Below are 22,278 nucleotides of genomic sequence, written 5' to 3' on the forward strand. Positions count from 1 at the left end.
AAGACGGACAGTGATTAATATTTATATGTATTTTTATATAAGGGTGTAGGTAGGCAGTCCCTTTTTTGTAAGAAAAAAGGTGCCAGAACTCACACCTTGTTTAGTTTAGTTTAGTTTATTAATATTTCTATACCGCCCTTCTCCCGAAGGACTCAGGGCGGTGAACAGGGCAAGAATAAAATGCAAGGTTACAAATATTAAAAGAAGATTAAATAGTTGCCCATTAAAAAACAATTAATACAATACATTTATAAAACCCCCAAAAATACAGCAATAAAAACCCCACCAATCCCCCATCAGGCCAGGGCGGCTTGTTCGAATAAAAATGTTTTTAGATCGCGGCGAAAGGAGCGAAGATCGGGCGCTCCTTGTTAATCCAGCTTGGACTAAGTATACATGCATTGGACTTGAAACACAAGCGGCTCGCCTGGACCGTTTTAATGATTTTGCCGCCGACCTGCTACGCTCGACAGGCGATTCAAGTCCACCTGGACCAAACATCCCATTTTCAAAAGTTACTTTTAAAACTTGGGGAAAAATCCAGCGGAAAAAGGTGCCAGAACACCATTCCGGTGCGTTCTATGACAAAAAATAAAGCACTGGGTGTCGGTATACACATATGTGTATCTATATAGCATGCCTATGTGTGTGTGTTATGTATGTGTACGCTTTTGAGAGCAAGCAACAGAATTTCATTTTTAACCTGTGCCAGTGTGCCCACAGTAGAAAAAAAATGACAATAAAGCTTATCTTATCTCATCTTTAAGAATCTAAGCGATTCTTAATGATACTAGCATGTATGGAAGCGAAGACAGCAGAAATATATAAAGAAATCCTGACTTAACTGAGTCGCTTAAAAGCAGGTTGCTCTCTCCTCTGATCAATTAAAACTGTACTGGATCAACTTATTGGTAAATGTTTTTAATCGGGCTTCAGATCTGAATGCGGCACAATTAGGGCCAATTCCAGCAAGCAATTAGGAGCGGCCGTTTCTTAACCACATTTGACTAAACTGCAAAGATGGCAGATCAGGACTTACTAAAGACTGAGCAAATATGGATTTGCCTAAAGTACGTCAAGTGGAAGTGTTCAGATTGCGGTTGCTGCCCTGACCTGTGGCTACTTGGAAGCTCTTCCTTTACATAAAATCGTAATAAAAAAGGTAAACGGAGCGTGTGAATCAGATCTGTGAACGAATCTCTTGAGAACTGTAAAGATCCCCTGAACTCACTTGGATAATTAATACAATCCACCAGTGAAAGGATTGTCGTGAATTTCTGCAATTCTATACAACTGAGCCCAGCATTTCCTTTGCCAAGAAAGACAGCTGGTTAAGTGGGTTTTGCTCCATTTTATGACCTACCTTGTAACAGTTGTTACACGAATCACTGCAGTTAATAATAATAATAAAGTTGGAAGGGACCTTGGGGGTCATCTCGTCCAGGGGTGTCAAACTCAATTTCACTGAGGGCCGCATCAGCATTGCGGTTGCCCTCAGGGGGCCGGGTGGGTGTGGCCTGGGTGGGCGTGGCCTACTGGGTGGGCGTGGCTAGAGTGCGTATGGCCTACTGGGTGGGCGTGGCCAGCTCTACATTGTTCGCATCAAGGGTGCCTATGGGGGCCTTGTCAGGAGTGGGACAGATCTGAGGGTCTCTGGCAGAAGGAGGGTCTCTGGGTCAGGGCCAAGGCAGTGGGGGCCGTTCCCTCACTGTTTCCAGGTGTTGTGATTCAGGGTCAGCCTGTGGGTTCGGCAGTTGGGTTGGACGACTCAGAGGAGGAGGGGGTTGTTGAAGAGGTTGCTGAGGGGGTCGGAGAGCTTGCTGATGAGAGCCCTCAGCCAGGCCCTTCCCACCTGGTCACGATGCAGACCCAGCTGTGTGAGCCTGACAGCGTGGATGAAGATGACCCACAGCTGGCCCTGTTCAAGGACGCCCGACGCAGGAGGCAATCAGGAGTAAACAGAGGAAGGCAATGGGGCACCTCGGAAGGAGGCAGAGAGAAGCCACGCCCTGAACTTTATAAAAGGGGAATGCGTGGGAGGACTCGTTTGCTGAAGGCAACCATTTGAATAGTTCCTGTTTCATGGTTCGTTTGCTCTCTTTGCTCTGTTTATGTTTTTATGTTAATAAATTTGGCAGGCTTAGTTCCAGCCTCTTGCCTTCTTGTAAAAGGGGTTGTCCCTGCCTTATCTGCACGGCCGGTAGCAGGCTGGTACAGAACACCAGGATGGCTTCGCGGGCCGCATAAAACCACTTCGCGGGCCGGATCTGGCCCCCGGGCCTTGTGTTTGACATGTCTGATCTAGTCCAACCCCCTGCTCAGACAGGAAACCCTAGATCATTTCAGACAAATGGCTGTCCAATCTCTTCTTAAAAACTTCCAGTGTTGGAGCATTCACAGCTTCTGGAGGCAGGTTGTTCCACTGGTTAATTGTTCTCACTGTCAGGAAATTTCCCCTTAGTTCTAGGTTGCTTCTCTCCTTGATTAGTTTCTATCCGTTGCTTCTTGTCCTGCCTTCTGGCGCTTTGGAGAATAGCTTGACTCCCTCTTCTTTGGGGCAGCCCCTGCGATATTGTTAAGTTAGTAACACAGTTGTGAAGTGAATCTGGTTTCTCAATTGACTTTGCTTGTCGGAATGTCGCAAAAAGGGATCACAGAGCTCTGGGACCCTCTGGGACTGTCATAAGCATGAGTCAGTTGCCACATGTCTGAATTCTGATCATATGATTGGAGGGGGTGGGCCTGCAGCGGTCATAAGTGTGAAAAACAGACATAAGTTGCTTTTTCAGTGCCGTTGTAACTTAAAAAAAGTCACTAAACGAATGTTTATAAGTGGAGGAGTATCACTAATGGCACTCATCGGAGTAGACCATTGCTGGTTAAAATCTGAATTAATTCTCCCAACATGCAGACTAGTAAAAATAGACACAGAACTCTCTTTCCCCCCATGATCAGCTAATATGGGGGATGAGCTATACAAAAGTCTGTTTGTTCTAGTGTAGGGGTAGGCAAACCCTGGCTCTTTCATGACTCGTGGACTTCAACTCCCAGAATTCCTGAGCCAGCATGACTCAGCATGGAAACCTCTCCATTTCTCCTCAGCAGGGCTGGCTCAGGTATTCTGGGAGTTGAAGTCCACAAGTCTTAAAGTTGCCAAGTTTGGAGACCCCTGAAACTAGGCCTTACACAGCTAAACTGGCTAAGCCAGGGGTAGGCAACCTTGGCTCTTTTATGACTCGTGGACTACAATTCCCAGAATTCGTGAGCCAGCATGGCTCAGCATGGAAACCTCTCCATTTCTCCTCAGCATGGCTGGCTCAGGAATTCTGGGAGTTGAAGTCCACAGGTCATAAAAGAGCAGAGGTTGCCCACCCCTGGTGTAATGGTTAAGGTAGCTAAGAATAGGTAGCTAAAGGGTGAATTTCAGCCGGTCACTGTCTCTCAGCCCCAGAAAGAAGGCAATGGAAAACCGCTTCCAAAGAATAAAGCCGACAGACTTGGCCATGTCCTTACAAAGAATCAAGGCTGACTTGAAGCTACCAAAAATAACGCATTTATACATCGATTCCTTCATTCAATTTCTACAGCCACCCAACCCAACCAAGTCACTCCGTACAAGGTCTTCAATAATACAGCTAGTCCTCGACTTACGACCACAACAGAGCCCAACATTTCTCTTGCTAACGGAGACATTTCTTAAGTGGATTTTTGCCCCATTTTACGACCTTTCGTGCTACAGTTATTGAGGGAACCACTGCAGTAGTTCAGCTAGTAACACGGTTGTTAAGTGAATCTGGCTCTCCCATGGGGGTTTGCTCGTCAGAAGTTCGCAAAAAGGGATCACACGATCCCGGGGACACTACAACCGTCGTAAATACGAGCCAGTGGCCAAGAATCCGAACTTCAATCGGGTGACCGTGGGGACGCTGCAATGGCTGTCGGTGTGAAAAACGGTCACAAGTCACTTCACTCAACGCCGTTATAACTTCGAACGGTTGCTAAGCAAACGGTCATAAGTTGGAGATCCCATGCAACCGGTTCCTGTCTAAAACCTGGACCGATTCAATCGACTGTACGGCCCTCCTGGGTGAGTTTTTAGAGAGCTCTTCGGATGAAAAGAAGATCCCTCTTCAACTGTAGCCACGAAATGTTTGTCCAGATGTTGCGGGTTTTGTGGTTCTTCTGAGATGCCTGCTCGGACGCGCGCAAGGTAAGCCAGCCCGGCCACAGGACGAGGGAACCACTGCAGGGTTTTCAGAAAATAAAAGGCACGGTGCTTATCTAAGCAATAAGCACAAAATGCAGAACAGGAAGGCAAGGCAGCCAAAAAAAGAAATCAGAGAAGCGGATTCCAATCTGAACCGATCCATTAGTCCATAAATACCCAGCCTGCGGACCGCCAGCTATGCCCGCTCCTTCCCTTCTGCAGTAAGCAAATTGTTGAATTTTTTTTTCACTCCCCCTTCAGTAATCTTTTAACCTTTCCCATGCCGTATCAGCTGTCTTCTGGGTCCATTAGTGCTAATGGCCCTGCTCTCACACAAGTTGTTGGGAGTCATTACCGAGTTATCAGGTAACAAGAGAAAACAGGTTGCGTGCTTTTTGTGTATGGTTTTTCTAAGTGGTGACTTGTGCCGCTTTGGGGCTTAAAGAGACTCGAAAAAGAACGGAGAAAGTATCATTGTTACTGTGGGTGAGAAAGTCCGGGTGTTTAAATTTGTGTCTGGCATGTCAGAAGTACATTCTTTGAGAGGGGTGTGTGTGTTTGTGGGGGGGGGGGGGAAGCTGTGAAAATCCTGAGTATTATCTTATTTGGTCATTAGAATTAGTAGATAATCTTTATTGTCATTTTTTTACTGTGGGGACAACGGCGCACATCAAAAATGAAATTTAGTTGCCCGCTCTCAAAGTGAAACACATACATGACACACACCTAAAACATACTACATGCAGCATATGTATAGACCCACACCCCTACTTATATATATATATATATAAAACAAAAAAAATATTAAATACTGTCCCATCTTGAATATATAATGGAAGGAGAAAGCTTGAGAGTTCACAAGGTTAATGCTGCATGTGACGAAACTATGGCTGAATCTGGATGTTCTGCTACGGGTACCACGAAGCCCCGCCCCCTCCCAGAAGGGAACAATGGAGGAAGAATTAATTAAGAAAATCTTAAGATTGTGCAGAAATGGACAGATTGACATTGAAGATAAAAGAGAAAGAAGATTCAGTATACTTTAGAAGATGGGACAATTTTTATCAGTGGCTAGAAAAAAACGAATTGGAGAGAAAGGAACGTGGTATGTAATATGTAACATTAAATATGTATTAGTAAGGAGAAGAGTATTGGGTGAAGTGAAGATGTAAGAAACGTGTTATTAACTAACATATTGATTATGAAAATACAGAAACTAATTATTACTGCTTGTTTTTTAAACACATGAATCCAGACAACATGCAGTTTGCTAAATACAAAAGAACAGGGCTTTTTTTTGTCACAGAACGCTCAGAACGGAGTTCCGGCACCTTTTTTTGGATGGAACCTTGTAGGTTAGGCAAGACGGGTTGTGTGACATGTGTGAGTTCCGGCACCTTTTTCTTTTACAAAAAAAAAGCACTGCAAAAGAATGTTATCTTATAAAAAATTATATATATATTTCTCCCCTTGCAAAAAAGCTAACAAAGCGAGAGAGAACCTGTGGCTCAAGAAGTAAAAACACTGCCTAACGTGCAAGCAGCCCAGGTTCGAATCTCAGAAGGGTATGACTGACTGATGAAGACTAATGAGTCCGAAATGCATATCAGCCTCCCTAAATTCTTTGTTAGTAATTTACACACACACACACACACATATATATACCCCCTACATACCTAGTTGCCTTAGACCAGGGGTCAGCAACCTGAAACAGTAAAAGAGCCACTTGGAACCGGTTCCCTCACAAAAGGAAAAACTGGGAGCCGCAAAAAATGTGTGCGCATGCGCGTACATGCGCGCATGTGCAGAACAGGGTTTCATTGAAGCGTGGAGCCAAGGCGAGATATGCACCTACCCTGCATATTTGAATTGATTGGTTGAACTTTTTTAGTCCCACTTTTTTTTTGGATTGCACATGGCAGAGGACTGGGAGCCGCAGGAGATGGCTGCGGGTCCGGAGCCGCGGGTTGCAGACCTGTGCCTTAGACATTTATCCTATGGTTTAGGGTCCAGACCCCTTATCATCTTTATTGTTCTTCTGTGTATACTTTCAAGGGTCTCAGAATTTTTGGGGGATTATGGTGACCAGAACTGTGTGCGCTATTCCATATGTGGCCTCACTTGGGCAGTATAAAGTGGTACTACCACTTCATGTCATCTTGATGCTATCCTTCTGTTGATGCAGCCCAGGACCGCATTGGCTTTTTGGGCTGCTGCAACACACTGCCGGCTCATACTGAAGTGGGGGGTCCACTAGGACTCCTAGCTCGCTCGCTCTCACAGGAACTACTGTTGACAATACTTCAGTGGCTAAAGAAAACTTCACCAGTATTTGTTAAAAACAGCAAAGATGCAGAGTTGCCTAGGTAACAGATCCAGCTTTTTGCTAGTTTCAATGAATGAAGTGCCCGCTTTACGACGTTAGGATAGATAGGAGAACACATACAATACTCCTTCCTCCTCTTATCTTCCCCACAATAACAGTGTGAGGTGAGTAGGGCTGAGAGTGACTGGCCTAAGGTAATCCAGCTTTCAGGCTTAAGGCGGGACTAGAATTCCCCATCTCCTGGTGATTGGCCCAAAATCAGCCAGATGGCTTTTATGCCTAAGACAGAACTAGAAATCCCCGTCTCCTGGTAACTGGCCCAAAGTTAGCCAGTTGGCTTTCATGCCTAAGGCGGGACTAGAACTACCCATCTCCTGGTGATTGGCCCAGAATCAGTCAGCTGGCTTTTATGCCTAAGACAGAACTAGGACTCCCCGTCCCCTGGTGATTGGCCCAAAGTCAGCCAGTTGGCTTTCATGCCTAAGACAGAACTAGAAATCCCCATCTCCTGGTGATTGGCCCAGAATCAGCCAGCTGGCTTTTATGCCTAAGACAGAACTAGGACTCCCCATCACCTGGTAATTGGCCCAAAGTCAGCCAGTTGGCTTTCATGCCTAAGACAGAACTAGAACTCCCCGTCTCCTGGTGATTGGCCCAAAATCAGCCAGTTGGTTTTCATGCCTCAGGCGGGACTAGAACTCCCTGTCACCTGGTGATTGGCCCAAAGTCAGCCAGTTGGCTTTCATGCCTAAGGCGGGACTAGAACTCCCTGTCTCCTGATGATTGGCCCAGAATCAGCCAGCTGGCTTTCATGCCTAAGGCAGAACTAGAACTCTCCATCTCCTGGTGATTGGCCCAAAGTCACCCAGCCGGCTTTCATGCCTAAGGTAGCACTAGAACTCGCAGTCTCCCAGTTTCTAATCTGCTGCCTTAGCCACTGCTAGACCAAACTCTATTTGGCTCTATTCAGCATGCCTTGTACCAAACATGTCAAACTCGCGACGTCACGTGACATCGCGCAACGTATCAGGACAGTTTTGCCATTGCCAGCAATGGGGTGGGCGTGGCTTCCGGATGACACATCCAGCCTGCGGGCCGGCAGTTTGACACCCCTGCCTTGTACTTTGAAAGCCCACCAAAGAAAGCTTCAGAATATCCCAAGTGTCCTTGTTCCCCTCAATTTCTTGGGGAAACGGGACACACTAAATATTAATCAACTGCCATACAATATGCGTGTTTAACATCTGCAGCAGAAAACCTACTTGAGCATCAAGGTGCATTTCACTTGAGGAATATTTAAATGATCCCTATTTAAGCAGAAATACAAATCCAGAAATGGAGAGGCTACATTTTTTAATTGTAAGAATAAGAATGTGCTGGAATTCATGAAATGAAGAAAACATATTAAAGATGACAAAACAAATTGTGTAACACGATTCCATACTCCTGCCCCACCCCGCCCCGCAAAAAAAAATACACACCCAGATCCATATTTCTTTTGACCGATACAAAAACTGTGGGTTTCCCCCCCCCCCGGCACATTTAAAAGAAGATTGGTTGGCATCCATAGTCATCATTATGGGATATACGTGTTTTCTTTTCCTTTTCAAAATGTTGCTTGTTTATTCTAAGGAAATGCGCACATTCCCTGCCTTTTGCTGTGGGTTGTTTGGAAGGAGCCGGTCAAGCCCGCCAACTGAAAACTTCAAATTTTCAGTCCCTTTCTTGCAAACCGCCATGTCTTCTCTCAGAAAGTGAGAAAATGATGAAGTTATAATCAGCACAGCTTCAGAAACCCAGAAAGGGAGGTGTTTTGCAGTTAAATGACAATGTTTCTTTGTCTTTAACTGAAGTTACAGATATAAATTTAGAATGAAGGAGCTGTAAAGGACTGTTACCTAATCTAACCCTTTACTCCATTCAAAAAATCTGCTGAAGGATGCCAGACAGAAGGCCACCACCAGAAAGAGAATTCCTGAATTATGGATCTGTGTGTCACACTTTCCTACCAGACTGTAGAGCAGGGGTCTTCAAACTTGGCCCTTTTTATGACTTGTGGACTTCAACTCCCAGAATTCCTCAGCCAGCATGGCTCAGCTTGGAAACCTCTCCCTTTCCCCTCAGCATGGCTGGCTCAGGAATTCTGGGAGTTGAAGTCCACGAGTCATAAAGCAGCCTAGGCCTAGGCCAGGGGTAGGCCACCTTGGCTCTTTTATGACTTGTGGACTTCAACTCCCAGAATTCCTCAGCCAGCATGGCTCAGCTTGGAAACCTCTCCATTTATCCTCAGCGTGCCTGGCTGAGGAATTCTGGGAGTTGAAGTCCACGAGTCATAAAAGGGCCAAGTTGGAAGACCCCTGTTCTAGTCCAACCCCTGCTCAGGCAGGAGGCCCTATACCATTTTAGACAAATGGTTGTCCAGCCTTTCTTTAAAATCCACCTTTGATGGAACACCCACAACTTCTAGAGGCAAGTAGTTCCACTGGTTAATTGCTCTCACTGTTAGGTTGCTACTCTCCTTCTAGACCTAGTTCTATCTGATTTCCCGATCCTCGCTTTCTAATCGTTTTGAATCCAGGTAGACCGCAGTTAGTGACCGTTCAAAGTTACAACAGCGCTGAAAAAGTGAATGATGACCGTTTTCACACTTATGACCATTGCAGCATCCCCCGTGGTCACGTGATCAAAATTCGGATGCTTGGCAGCTGACTCGTGTTTATGACCATTGCAGCGTCCTGGGGCCATGTGATCCCCTTTTGCGACCTTCTGTCAGGCAAAGTCAAGGGGGAAGCCAGATTCATTTAACAACCGTGTTACTAATTTAAGAGCTGCAGTCATTCACTTAACAGCTGTGACAAGAAAGGTCATGAAATGGAACAAAGCTCGCTTAACAACTGTCTGGTTCAGCCACATAAATTTTGGGCTCAATTGTGGTCGTAAGTCGAGGACTACCTGTATTGGGGCTAGGATTTTAAAATCCATCCTCCACGTCTTTTATCTCGGTAGGTGGCCTGCAGCTGATGCCCGCAGAGGTACCACTTTTTAGTCTTTAATCTTACCCAGATGTTTTCCATAGGATTTCCATATTCAGAGACATGATTTTTTTTTTTACAGGCATATATCCTCACGCTGTGAAAATATATATTTCTTCATTCACATTTATATTTATGTCAAAACGGTGGCCCTCCAGATGTTGTTTCAGCCTTGATCATGCCTGACCACCGGCTCTGCCGGGGCTAGGCTCCTACCGTGCCTGTGGGTTTCTGGATAACCATTTTGGGAGTAAATGCTGGATTAGGCCGAAAATCCCCATTTTATAAAAAGCACAGCTATGTTGAAGTTCCAACCATTCTTCTCAGGTGAAAAATGCCTCTTGGATGCCCTTTTAATTGGCTTGACCAATTAACCTGTTTGACCTTTTATTTTATTTTATTTTATTGTGACAGAAAACCTGCAGTTTCCTTATTTTGGCCTATCTCTCTTTGGAGGAAAGGGGAGTTATGCAACTTCAATAAATGCTTTTTGGCTATAGGCAACCCCAGGGCTTTTTTTCTCATAGAACTCTCAGAACGGAGTTCCGGCACCTTTTTTGGATGGAACCTTGTATGATAGGCAAGGCAGGTTGTTTGACATGTGTGAGTTCCGGCACCTTTTTCTTTTACAAAAAAAGCACTGGGCAACCCTAGAATGAAAGTCAGTATAAAAAATACTTTTAAATAAAAAGTACACTGCCGTGTAAGCCACTGAAAGGACTACTGATCCAAGGACCGGGGGCTAAAACATATAAGGAACGGTTGCTTGAATTGGGTATGTCTGGTTTAATGAAGAGAAGGCCAAGGGGTGACATGATAGCAGCCTTCCAGTATCTCAGGGGCTGCCCCAAAGAAGAGGGAGTCAAGCTATTCTCCAAAGCCCCTGAAGGCAGGAGAAGAAGCAACGGATGGAAACTAATCAAGGAGAGAAGCAACCTAGAACTAAGGAGAAACTTCCTGACAGTTAGAACAATTAACCAGTGGAACAACCTGCCTCCAGAAGCTGTGAATGCTCCAACACTGGAAGTTTTGAAGAAGAGCCTGGACAGCCGTTTGTCTGAAATGGTACAGGGCAGTGATGGCGAACCTTTTAGAGACCAAGTGCCCAAGCTGCAACCCCAAACCCACTTATGTATCGTCGGGTGCCGGATGAGCGTGGCCCATTGGGTAGGCGTGGCCGCGATGGTAACGGGAGACTGGGTGGGATTAAAAAGTTCAATCAATCAATTCCAACTTTGCAAGGTTTTTTTTTTCCCCCTGCAAGAAGTCAAAATTGATTGATGGATTGAAACTTTTTTTTTCTTTTTTTCTTTTTGCACACGGCGGCAGAGGCCCAAAGCGAAAAGGTTTTATAAAACCCAGCTGAAGCCCTAGGACTGGGGCGACGGCGTGCGTGTGCCCACAGAGAGGGCTCTGCGTGCCATCTTTGGCATGCGTGCCATAGGTTCGCCACCACGGGTATAGGGTTTTCTGCTTGAGCAGGGGGTTGGACTAGATGACCTCCAAGGTCCCTTCCAGCTTTATTGTTGTTGTTGTTGTTGTTGTTGTTATACTCACTTTGGCTGCGCTGATGACTGTGGCTGTGTAGGACTGAATGTTATCTCCACAAGCTCCACCCCGGGACTGATGGCACCGAATGAGCTGCAAGAAGAAAGAGCTGGCGTTAGGTCAAGTCAGAACAATTAACCAGCGGAACTCCTTGCCTCCAGAAGCTGTGAATGTGAACTTCCAACACTGGAAGTTTTTAAGAAGAGACTGGGCAGCCGTTTGTCTGAAACGGTATAGGGTTTCCTGCCTGAGCAGGGGGGGTTGGAGTAGATGACCTCCGAGGTCCCTTCCAACTTTATTGAGTCAAGGAGACAGCATACTCCTCGTGAAGACCCTTCCGTCCAGCCCTCCACCCCGCTGCAAGCAGGGCTTGACTACACTTCACTTAAGTGATCCTGACCACAGGGCTGAAAAAAGCGACCGGTGACTATTTCTCCCAGTTATGCCCTTTGCGGCATCCCCGCGGCCATGCGATCAGAAGTCGGAGGCTTGGCAACTGGCGTGTACTTATGACGGTTGAGGTGAGCACATTTTGCGACCTCCGGACAAGCAAAGGGGAGCCAGATTCACTTAAGAATGTGCCTAGCTTAACAACAGTGGTGATTTCGCTTCACGCCTGTGGCGGGAACGGTTGTAAAACGGGGAAAACTTCACTTAACCACCGTCTCGCTTAGCAATGCAAATCTGGGCCTCCGTTGTGGTGGTAAGTCGAGGACTTGAGATGATAGCAAGAGCAGATACTCAAGGACATCTTCAATCACGCCTCTACAATTACCATCTTAACAAAAATACTTAAGCCCCCTCCCCCCGCCTCCTCTCTCTGCCTGTGTGAGTTTGTGTAAGAAAGTCCTGTTTATTGCGGCATTCTCTCCTCCAGCCAGAGACCGTGCCAGCAAATGAGCCCATGCAAGAAAACAGAGGCAGGAAAGCAACTGGAACAAATATTTCTTTTTTCTCTCTTTTATCAGTCCAGGCAGCTATTAATAGTTTTGCAGAGATGTGATTCATGAATTTCTCAAACCTACTTCTGGGAAGTCTTTCCTTCCCATTAGGGGGATTTCATCCAAGTTTACACAGGCCCCTGGAGCACCGGGACTTCAGATTACACCGCCCTGGTGCGCTGCAATGAACGCGTAAACTACAGTACTCATAAGAAAAACATTAAAGGGACTATTTGGAAGTCAACCATCCTTACACATGTTCTTTTTCTACCGTGTGTGTGTGTGTGTGTGTGTGTGTGTGTGTGAGAGAGAGAGAGAGAGAGAGAGAGAGACAGAGAGAGACAGAGAGAGACAGAGAGAGGGAGGGAGGGAAGGGGAGGGGGAAACTAAAACTTAAAACCGGAGCTACAAATATTTCCTATTACTTCAAAGTTGAGGAATTATATTAAAGCAAGCTTGGAGAACAGAGCACAGCCAAAATCTAAAACCTCAAGCTACAAATATTTCCTACTATTTCAGAGAGAGAGGGGGGGGAGGAGGGAGGGAGGGAGAGAGAGAGAGAGAGGGAGGGAGAGAGAGAGGGAGAGAGAGAGAGAGAGAGAGAGGGAGGGAGGGAGGGAGAGAGGGAGAGAGAGAGGGGGAGGGAGGGAGAGAGAGAGAGAGAGAGGGAGAGAGAGAGAGGGAGAGAGAGAGAGGGAGGGAGGGAGAGGGAGAGAGAGGGGGGGAGAGAGAGAGAGAGAGAGAAGGAGGGAGGGAGGGAGAGAGAGAGAGAGAGAGAGAGAGAGAGAGAGAGAGAGAGAGTGAGTCAGATGTAAATCAGTAACAAAATTAGAATTGATTCCTTACCTTGTTTTCCGCATAGGCCAGCCACCGGCTTCCTAGAGCTATGGGGTTCATATTTGGCCCTGGACAAGGATAGCAACCTGAGAACAAAATATGCAAAAAGTGGCATTGTTGGAATGGTGATAAATAAGCACTCCTCCTCCACACAAAACTCTTCCCAATTAGCTTGAAGTGCGGGCTTCCTCTCCATTTCCCCAGCCTGCCAATTCTTTATCAGCTCTGGGCTCGGTAACCTTGATTCTCACGCTACGTTTAGTGTTGTTATGTCTACCTGGACTCTCATTCACATCCCCTGCCCCCCCTCCCAGTATCATCATCTAACTCTAAAAAGCGAAAGGGAAAAAGATGGCTCCATTTCCATCTGTTGTCAATGCAAAGACATCCGATGTTAGCAGCGTTGACATTAATCTCGTTTCGGTAGGGATGGTCTTCCACAAGGAGGGAGCTATCACAGAGAAGAGCCTTCTTCTTGCTCCCAGTAGATGGACCTCCCTTAATTAATTAATTCCCTTCAACAAGATACATTTGGAGGGGGGGGTTGTTCCTCTATCTAACCGTCACTGGGAGATAGCTAATCATTCCCTAACTCCTTCCTTTCTCTGCTGTGGAACGAACGATGAGAGGTGTTTTTTTGGGTGCATCTATCTTCCATCTTCCAAGACTTTGGGGGGGGGGAGAGAGTTTTTGACAGTTTTATTACACAAACCAAAAAACATGGTTGATTCACATTTTCATAACTAAGGTCCCGTCTTTCACTGGTGGATTAGAAATAGAAAACCCAGTGCTTTATATGATTAATAATCGCAAGCCTTTGATTAGCACCTATCTCAGCAAGCTGTTCAACATTCGGTCCCAGTCAAAATAGTCTCGGTCAGATGACATAAATGAATGAGTTTTCAGGACCAAAGCGCAGATATTTCTGCTTACTCGTCCCAAAAGTGCTTTCCGCCCCCCACCCCCCCACAAAGCAACTGGACTTTCTTGGGTTTTTTTCTTTCTTTGAAAAACTTTCACTTCTCGTCTAAGAAGCCTCTTCCGGTTCTACTTGTCTTGCTTAACAGTTAGAACTGAAGAAGCTCCTTGGATGAGAAGCGAAACCCTTACAAGGGAGAAAACCAAGAAAATCCAGTTGCCTTGTGGAAAAAGCACCTTTGGGATGGCCATAACCAGGATACAATAATAGAATAACAGAGTTGGAAGGGACCTCGGAGGTCATCTAGCGGCCCAACCCCCTGCTCAGGCAGAAAATCCTATACCATTCCAGAAAAATGGCTGTCCAGTCTCTTCTTAAAAACTTCCAGTGTTGGAGCATTCACAGCTTCTGGAGGCAAGGAGTTCCGCTGGTTAATGTTCTCACTGTCAGGAAGTTTCTCCTTAGTTCCAGGTTGCTTCTCTCCTTGTTTAGTTTCTCTCCGTTGTTTCTTGTCCTGGCTTCTGGTGCTTTGGAGAATAGCTTGACTCCCTCTTCTTTGGGGCAACCCCTGAGATACTGGAAAACTGCTATCATGTCCCACCTCACCCTTCTGTTCATTAAACTAGACGTACCCAATTCCAGCAACCGTTCCTTATATGTTTTAGCCTCCAGTCCCCTGATCATCTTTGTTGCTCTTCTCTGCACTCTTTCCAGAATCTCAACATCTTTTTTTACATTGTGGTGACCAAAACTGGTTGTAGTATTCTAAGTGTGGCCTTACCAAGGCATTGTAAAGTGGTATTAACACTTCACATATTCTTGATTCTATCCCTCTGTCAATGCAGCCTAGAACTGCGTTGGCTTTTTTGGCAGCTGCAGCACACGTCTGGCTCATATTGAAGTGATTGCCCACTAGGACTCCAAGATCCCTCTCGCAGTTGCTACTATTGAGCCAGGTGCCACCTACACTATACCCATGCATTTGGGTTTCCCCCCCAAATGTAGAACATTACTTTTTCCACCACTGAATTTCATTTTGTTAGATAGCGCCAAATGTTCAAGTCTGTCCAGATCCTCCTGCATCTTAAGCCTGTCTTCTGCAGTGTTGGTTATTCCTGCCAGCTTGGTGTCGTCTGAAAGTTTGATGAGTTCCCCATAAATCCCCTTGTCCAAATCGTTGATGAAGCTGTTGAAAAGTCCTGGACCCAAGACAGAGCCCTGAGGCACCCCACTACACGCTTCCTTCCATGTAGATGTGGTTCTATTGAGGACCACACACTGCTCCTTGGTGGAGCAGTGGGCTAATGCCTCCTTAAGTAACACCAGCTGCCTGCAATTAGTGCAGGTTCGCATCCCACCAGGCTCAAGGTTGACTCAGCCTTCCATCCTTCCGAGGTAGGTAAAATGAGGACCCAGATTGTTGGGGGCAATTAAGCTGACTTTGTAATAATGCCGCTTGGGGTGTGTGTGAAAGCCCTAATAAGCAGGCATATACATAGAATGAAGGCTACTGCTAAGCTTGTAAGCCGCCCTGAGTCTTCGGAGAAGGGCGGGATATAAATGGAATTAAAATAAATAAATAAAAATGAGTGCAGTTGGATGATTGAGAATCTCCATAGACCAGGGGTAGGCAACCTCGGCTCTTTTATGACTCGTGGACTTCAACTCCCAGAATTCCTGAGCCAGCATGGCTCAGCTTGGAAACCTCTCCCTTTCCCCTCAGCATGGCTGGCTCAGGAATTCTGGGAGTTGAAGTCCATGAGTCATAAAAGAGCCGAGGTTGCCTACCCCTGCCATAGACCCTTCTGGTTCCTCCTTACCTTCTCTGAGGCGCACTGAGGGGAACTTGCCCCCGATTGAGGACCACAATTTGAGTGCCTTTAGGCACATTCTTCACTCGACAGAGAGAGCCTAAGTTGCACCAGGCCAGACCCCCTTATAAAACCCAGACATTCTACACCAAGCAGGATTTCCAGGGCAGAAACACCACCAGCTTATTGCTTTTCAAACCTCCTTTATGTGAAATGTCTCCACTGCCTTTCTCACTTGTAACATCAAAAAACTGTTCACAGAGATAACAAAAACATGTAACAGTTAAAAGGCAAAAGAAGATTCCTAAACGAAGAGCTGGGGACCAAAGTAAGGAACTTGGAAACTTCAAAGTGGTTACTGATACATTTGGACTGAAGGGCTCCCACCCGAAGGTTTTTTTGTTTTTTTTTATGGAGTGTTGGAAAGCTAAAAATAAATGAGTCCCAAGGAAGTGAGTTTTGATGTCTGGGTGAGATAAATGAAAAGGCCGTGTCTTGTACAACTGCTCGTTTCACTTGAGAGTTGAGAGGGCAGAAGTAGAAGTAGCAAAGGAAGCTGAAGCAACACACTAATATACAGCATATTTTGGGGTGGAATAGGCCAAGCCCACTCTAATCGTTATATATTTATTATCAAAATGCCATCATTACTTTCTATACATGTGTGATGCTGGAGAGCAACCGTCCCACTTAGGAGGAGGGGGCAAACAGGGAATTAGTCTGGACTCCTTACGTAGACACAAAAGAGCAAAGGGAGATTCCTGTGAAACAGGCAGAGAACAATAAAGGTAAAGGTTCCCCCGCACATGCGTGCTAGTCGTTTCCGACTCTAGGGGCCGGTGCTCATCTCTGTTTCAAAGCCGAAGAGCCAGCGCTTGTCCGAGGACGTCTCCGTGGTCATGTGGCCGGCATGACTAGACGCCAAAGGCGCACGGAACGCTGTTACCTTCCCACCGCAGTGGTCCCTATTTTTCTACTTGCATTTTTACGTGCTTTCAAACTGCTAGGTTGGCAGAAGCTGGGACGAGTAACAGGCGCTCACTCTGCTACACGGCACTCGGGATTCGACCCGCCAAACTGCCGACCTTCCAATCGACAAGCTCAGCGTCCTAACCCACTGAGCCACCGCGTCCCTTAGAGAACAATAAGGTAGCTGAATGAACGACTGAATGAAACTTTATTGCCAAAGTACAACCACGTATACAATGAGATTGGCTGAGAGTAGCTAGTTTGGTTCTGCTGGTTTGTGCCTAAGACATAGAGGAGGAGGGGGGAGGAGGAGGGGGGGAGAAGGAGGAGAAGAGATGGAAATGGAGACAGGAGGAGGAGGACGACTGTGGGGTCCTTGGTGTTCTTTCGGCTTGGTGGCTTTCTTGCAGATGTTTCATTACCATAACTATGAACCATGGTGGCACGATGGTTAGAATGCAGTACTGCAGGCTACATTCTGCTTACTGCCGGCAGCCAGCAGTTTGGCAGTTCGATTCTCACCGGCTCAAGGTTGACTCCTCCTTCTATCTTTCCGAGGTCGGTAAAATGAGGACTCAGATGGTTGGGAGCAAATACGCTGACTCTGTCAACAGCTTGTAAAGCACTGTGAAGCAGTATATAAGTGCTATTGGTAGGTAACATCATCAGTGCTAGAAAAGAGTGGGGTTTGGAAGAAGGAGGAGGAGGAGGAGGAGGAGGAGGAGGAGGAGGAGGAGGAGGAGGAGGAGGAGGAGGAGGAGGAGGAGGAGGAGGAACACCCTTCAAGTACTGAAGCCTCCCTTGTCCATGAACTTCAACCCTCAACTCTACAAGCTTCAACAGTTATGACTGCTCTTCCTAGTTTAAAACAAATAACTGCACATTTGGTCTGCTTGGATTTTTTCCCCCCACTGGACATACATTCTGATGCAGCATAAAACTTTCATACTGTACAAGTTCATTTAAAATGGGGAGAGGACAAAGTACTCTTTGGTTGCAAAAACTCTGAAGTTACAACTCTCTACTTTGGACAAGCCTATATATGTATATCATTATATTGAGTCTACGTGAGCTTAATATAACGTGGTGGCCCATCTTCTGGACATACAATCTAAGTTCAATTCATGGCTAGGCTAACTTACATCCCTTATTTTTATGTGGCTCTTAAAAAGTTGGCCGTCCCATCATTCCTCGTTTGGTTTTGCATTTTTCACACAATTCTTCTTTGCTCTGTTAATGAAAGTGCCTATTTTCCTTGAAGTTACCTCTCACATTTGGGCTTAGTGCTAACGCAATATTTCACCTGATTTCCTAAACAATCTTGCAGTACAAAAAAAAAAAGATTTATAGACTCTATCACATATTCCCCCAGAAAGGAACCGTCTTCCTTTCTTGTCTTTTTTTTTTAAAAAAACAAAGGATAGATAATTGAGGTTACAACGATGCTTTTGGCAACTGCGTTATCGAACCACTTTTTGCAAATCGCTTTTTTGCAAAGCTATGGATCCAAGCCCCCATTTTGCAAATCCATCTCTAATTGTGGCCATGAAATGCTTTAGGGAGTTAATCGCAGATAGCAATAAATGCTGGAGCATTTTAGACCATTACAGTATTCCAATAAATGCCAAGGGAAAGCAATTAACACATTTTATAACCCCGCATCTGCAAAGAGGGATAGGGTTGATACTCAGCAGCTTCAGCAGCTTTTTTAAAAAAGAGCTTTCAAATTCGGGTCCCTGGATTGCATCACCTAGCAATGCAGGGGTAGGCAACCTTGGCTCTTTTATGTCTCATGGACTTCAATTCCCAGAATTCCTGAGCAACCCATGCTGAGGAGAAATGGGGAGGTTTCCATGCTGAGCCATGCCAGCTCAGGAATTCTGGGAGTTGAAGTCCACGAGTCACAAAAGAGCCAAGGTTGCCTACCCCTGACCTCGCTCTTCCAGCCTGCAGTCAGGGATGACAAGAAGTGAAAGTTTAGCTTGTACCATCCAATCCAGTGATTCCAAAATTCACAGGAAATGCGTCTCTGATGAATCATTTGTCTTGAAAACTAGGAGAAACAAGGGGGCAAAAGAAGTACGAGTTGCTAGATGCCATATATAGGTAGTCCTCAATGTACAACCACATGTTCGCCGCTAAGTGAAATGTCTGCTAAGTGAATTTTGCCCAATTTTATGACTTTTGGTGCCACGGTTGTTCAGTGAACCCATGCGGTTGATAAAGTTAGTGATCTGGTTGTTAAGTGAATCTGACCACCACGCCCACTGACTTTGCTGGTCCGAAGGTTGCAAAAGGGGATCGCGTGACCCCGGGACCCTGTGACCATCATAAATATGAGTCAGTTGCTAAGCAGCTGGATTCTGATCACGTGACTACGGGGATGCTGCAATGGTCACAAGCCGCTTTTTTCCCCACTGCCATTGTAAAGTGGAATGGTCACTAAACAAATGGTTGTAAATGAGGAACTACCTGTGAAGGTAATCCTCAACTTGCAGCTGTTCGTTCAGTGACCACTCCAAGTTGCAACAGCCCTGGAAAAAGTGACTTAGGATCACTTTTCACACTTACAACCATCATGTGATCAAAACATGGCAACTGGCATGTATTTATGATCCCCTTTCGCGACCTTCTGACAAGCAAAGTCCAAGGGGGAAGCCGGATTCCCTTAAGAACTGTGTTACCGTCTTGACAACGGAAGCTATTCGCTTAAGAACTGTGGCAAAAGAGGTCGTAAAAGGGGACAAAACTCAGTTAGGAACTGTCTTGCTCAGCAAATGGAAATCTGGGGCTCAACTAAGTGTGGTCGTACGTTGAGGACTACCTGTTAATAGCAAGGCTCTTTTTAAAAAGTTTCTAGAAGCATCTGTCGGCTTGCTGCTGGACAGAATACTGGGTCAGCAATTAGACTAGGGGTCTTCAAACCTGGGCCTTTTATGACTCGTGGACTTCAACTCCCAGAATTCCTCAGCCAGGCATGCTGGCTGACGAATTCTGGGAGTTGAACTCCACTCCTCTTAAAGTCTGTATCAGGGGTCTTCTAACTTGGGCCTTTTATGACTTGTGGACTTCAACTCCCAGAATTCCACATGTGCCTGGCTGGGGAATTCTGGGAGTTGAAGTCCACAAGTCATAAAAGGCCCAAGTTGGAAGGCCCCTGATTTAGACTTTTATTAGCATGCCAAGTTGTCTTCTGCTGAGTTTAGACACTCAGCTCGGCATCTGACCGTTCTGCCTATTGCACCGGGCAGCATTTCTACAAGGACTTAGAAAGTGCTTGGCTGAAGTGCTTCTAATTTGGACATCACAGCAACTCAATCCGAGATCAATTTTTACAAGCTGGACAAATGCCCCAGATACCTCCTGTCGATGGGAATAGAGAGTGAAGGAACTGTAGCAGTATTCCAGTATCTGAGGGGCTGCCACAAAGACGAGGGGGCCAACCTATTCCCCAAAGCACCTGAAGGCAGGACAAGAGATGACGATGAATAGAAACTCGTCAAGGACAGAATCATCCTAGAACTAAGATGACCGCTAAGGTCCCTTCCAACTTTATTATTATTTCCTGACAGTGAGAACAATCAACCAGTGGAACGATTTCTCTCCAGAAGCGGTGAATGCTCCAACACTGAAAGTTTTTAAGAAGAGACTGGACAGCCATTTGTCTGAAATGGTACAGGGTCTCCTGCCTGAGCAGGGGGTTGGACTAGAAGACCTCCAAGGTCACTTCCAACTCTGTTATATTTTGTTAACAGGGCTCTTTTGGGACTTTCGGCCCGCGCAGCAGATGTCGTGTCTTGTGGCGTGTTTCAGATTCCCACTAAAACAATAAAATAGCCCGAACTGCACTAGGAGCCTAACTGCACTAGGCCTACCGAAGTAGCTCACGATCATACGATGAGATGAAGGATGTTTTTCCCTTCCCATGCAATTCCTCCCAGGGTTGGCTAACCCAACCCAACCCAACTGGTCACAGATCAAGACAGACAGAGGTGTGGAATGGGGAAAGAGTAAATAAAGGATCAGAGGGAAGTCTTTGCTGCTCGGCACTGTTTATGGCCCACAGACGATAAACAAACTGTGGAGGCCTTTTAACTAATATTTTGTTTATTCCTCCAAAACAACACACACACACACACACAAAGATACATTACAGATGTTTATAAAGAGCATAAAGGAACCCAAGTTTGCAATTGTGTTTACAGATTCCCCTTTGAGATGAAAAGCCCTGCAGAAATGTCATCGTTCACCCACCCAGCCCATCGCATCTTCTATTGTTTTGAAGCTTCTTCCTGTTGAAAGCCACCCTTGAACCCCTTTTCCCAAGGACTCCTAACAAAAGCCTGCTGGTTCCTAGTGCAGTCTGGCAAGAGATGATGGGAAACGGGTTACTTGTGCAGCGGCGGTCCCTCTTCCGACAGACCTGCAATTCTTCAGCAGCTGCGTCACTCGCTGCCTCTTTGTTCAAAATAATATATATATATATATATATATATATATATATATATATATATATATATACAGTATATATATATACAATATATACAGTATATACAGTATATATATATATATATATATATATATATATATATATATATATATATATATATGTGTGTGTGTGTGTGTGTGTGTGTGTGTGTGTGTGTGTGTGTTTTCTGAGGTTTTCGCCGGGAAAAACCCGAATAACCAAAGATGCATATATATATATATATATATATATATATATATATATATATATATATATATATATATATATATATATATATATATATATATCTGTTAATTGCGAAGTTGTGTCTGACCCATCGCGACCCCATGGACAAAGTTCCTCCAGGCCTTCCTGTCCTCTACCATCTTCTGGAGTCCATTTAAGCTCATGCCTACTGCTTCAGTGACTCCATCCAGCCACCTCGTTCTCTGTCGTCCCCTTCTTCTCTTGCCCTCAATCTTTCCCAGCATTAGGCTCTTCTCCAGCGAGTCCTTCCTTCTCATGAGGTGGCCAAAGGATTTGAGTTTTAGCTTCAGGATCTGGCCTTCTAAAGAGCAGTCAGGGTTGATCTCCTCTAGGACTGACCGGTTTGATCGCCTTGCAGTCCAAGGGACTCGCAGGAGTCTTCTCCAGCACCAGAGTTCAAAGGCTTCAATTCTTTGGTGGAGCCTTGGTGGAGCAGTGGGCTAATGCCTCCTTAAGTAACACCAGCTGCCTGCAATTAGGGCAGGTTCGCATCCCACCAGGCTCAAGGTTGACTCAGCCTTCCATCCTTCCCAGGTAGGTAAAATGAGGACCCAGATTGTTGGGGGCAATTAAGCTGACTTTGTAATAATGCTGCTTGGGGTGTGTGTGAAAGCCCTAATAAGCAGGCATATACATAGAATGAAGGCTACTGCTAAGCTTGTAAGCTGCCCTGAGTCTTCTGAGAAGGGCGGGATATAAATGGAATTAAAATTAAATTAAATTAAATTAAATTAAATCACAAGACCCTGGAGATGCTGCAACATTCCAGCTGATCGGCGCTTCTTCTGGGCTCAGCAAAAGTGCCAGGATTAGTGCTGAACTCCAGCTGAAGCCTGGCGCTGATCCTGGCGCTTCCAATGAGCCCCGACAGCCCTGCAGCTCCAGCCGTCTCTCGCTCAGGCTTGTGCGGTGCTGCCACCGGTTCAGCTCATTCCCCTCCCCCGCTACCACTT

The 22,278-nt window shown here is 45.8% G+C and overlaps 1 protein-coding gene across 1 annotated transcript in view; it reads right to left on the reverse strand.

The window, feature by feature from the left end:
- Positions 1 to 22,278, reverse strand: part of BCAS3 (BCAS3 microtubule associated cell migration factor) — a 467,769-nt gene that overhangs the window by 346,845 nt on the left and 98,646 nt on the right. Inside the window, exons 10-11 of the mRNA XM_083379706.1 lie at positions 12,901 to 12,977; positions 11,123 to 11,206 (exon numbers count right to left, since the gene is read on the reverse strand). Coding sequence (XP_083235832.1) covers positions 11,123 to 11,206; positions 12,901 to 12,977 — 161 coding nt within the window. The remainder of the gene's footprint in view (positions 1 to 11,122; positions 11,207 to 12,900; positions 12,978 to 22,278) is intronic.

This window comes from Vipera ursinii (assembly GCF_947247035.1).
Source record: "Vipera ursinii genome assembly, chromosome: 1".
Taxonomy (NCBI): Eukaryota; Metazoa; Chordata; class Lepidosauria; order Squamata; family Viperidae; genus Vipera; species Vipera ursinii.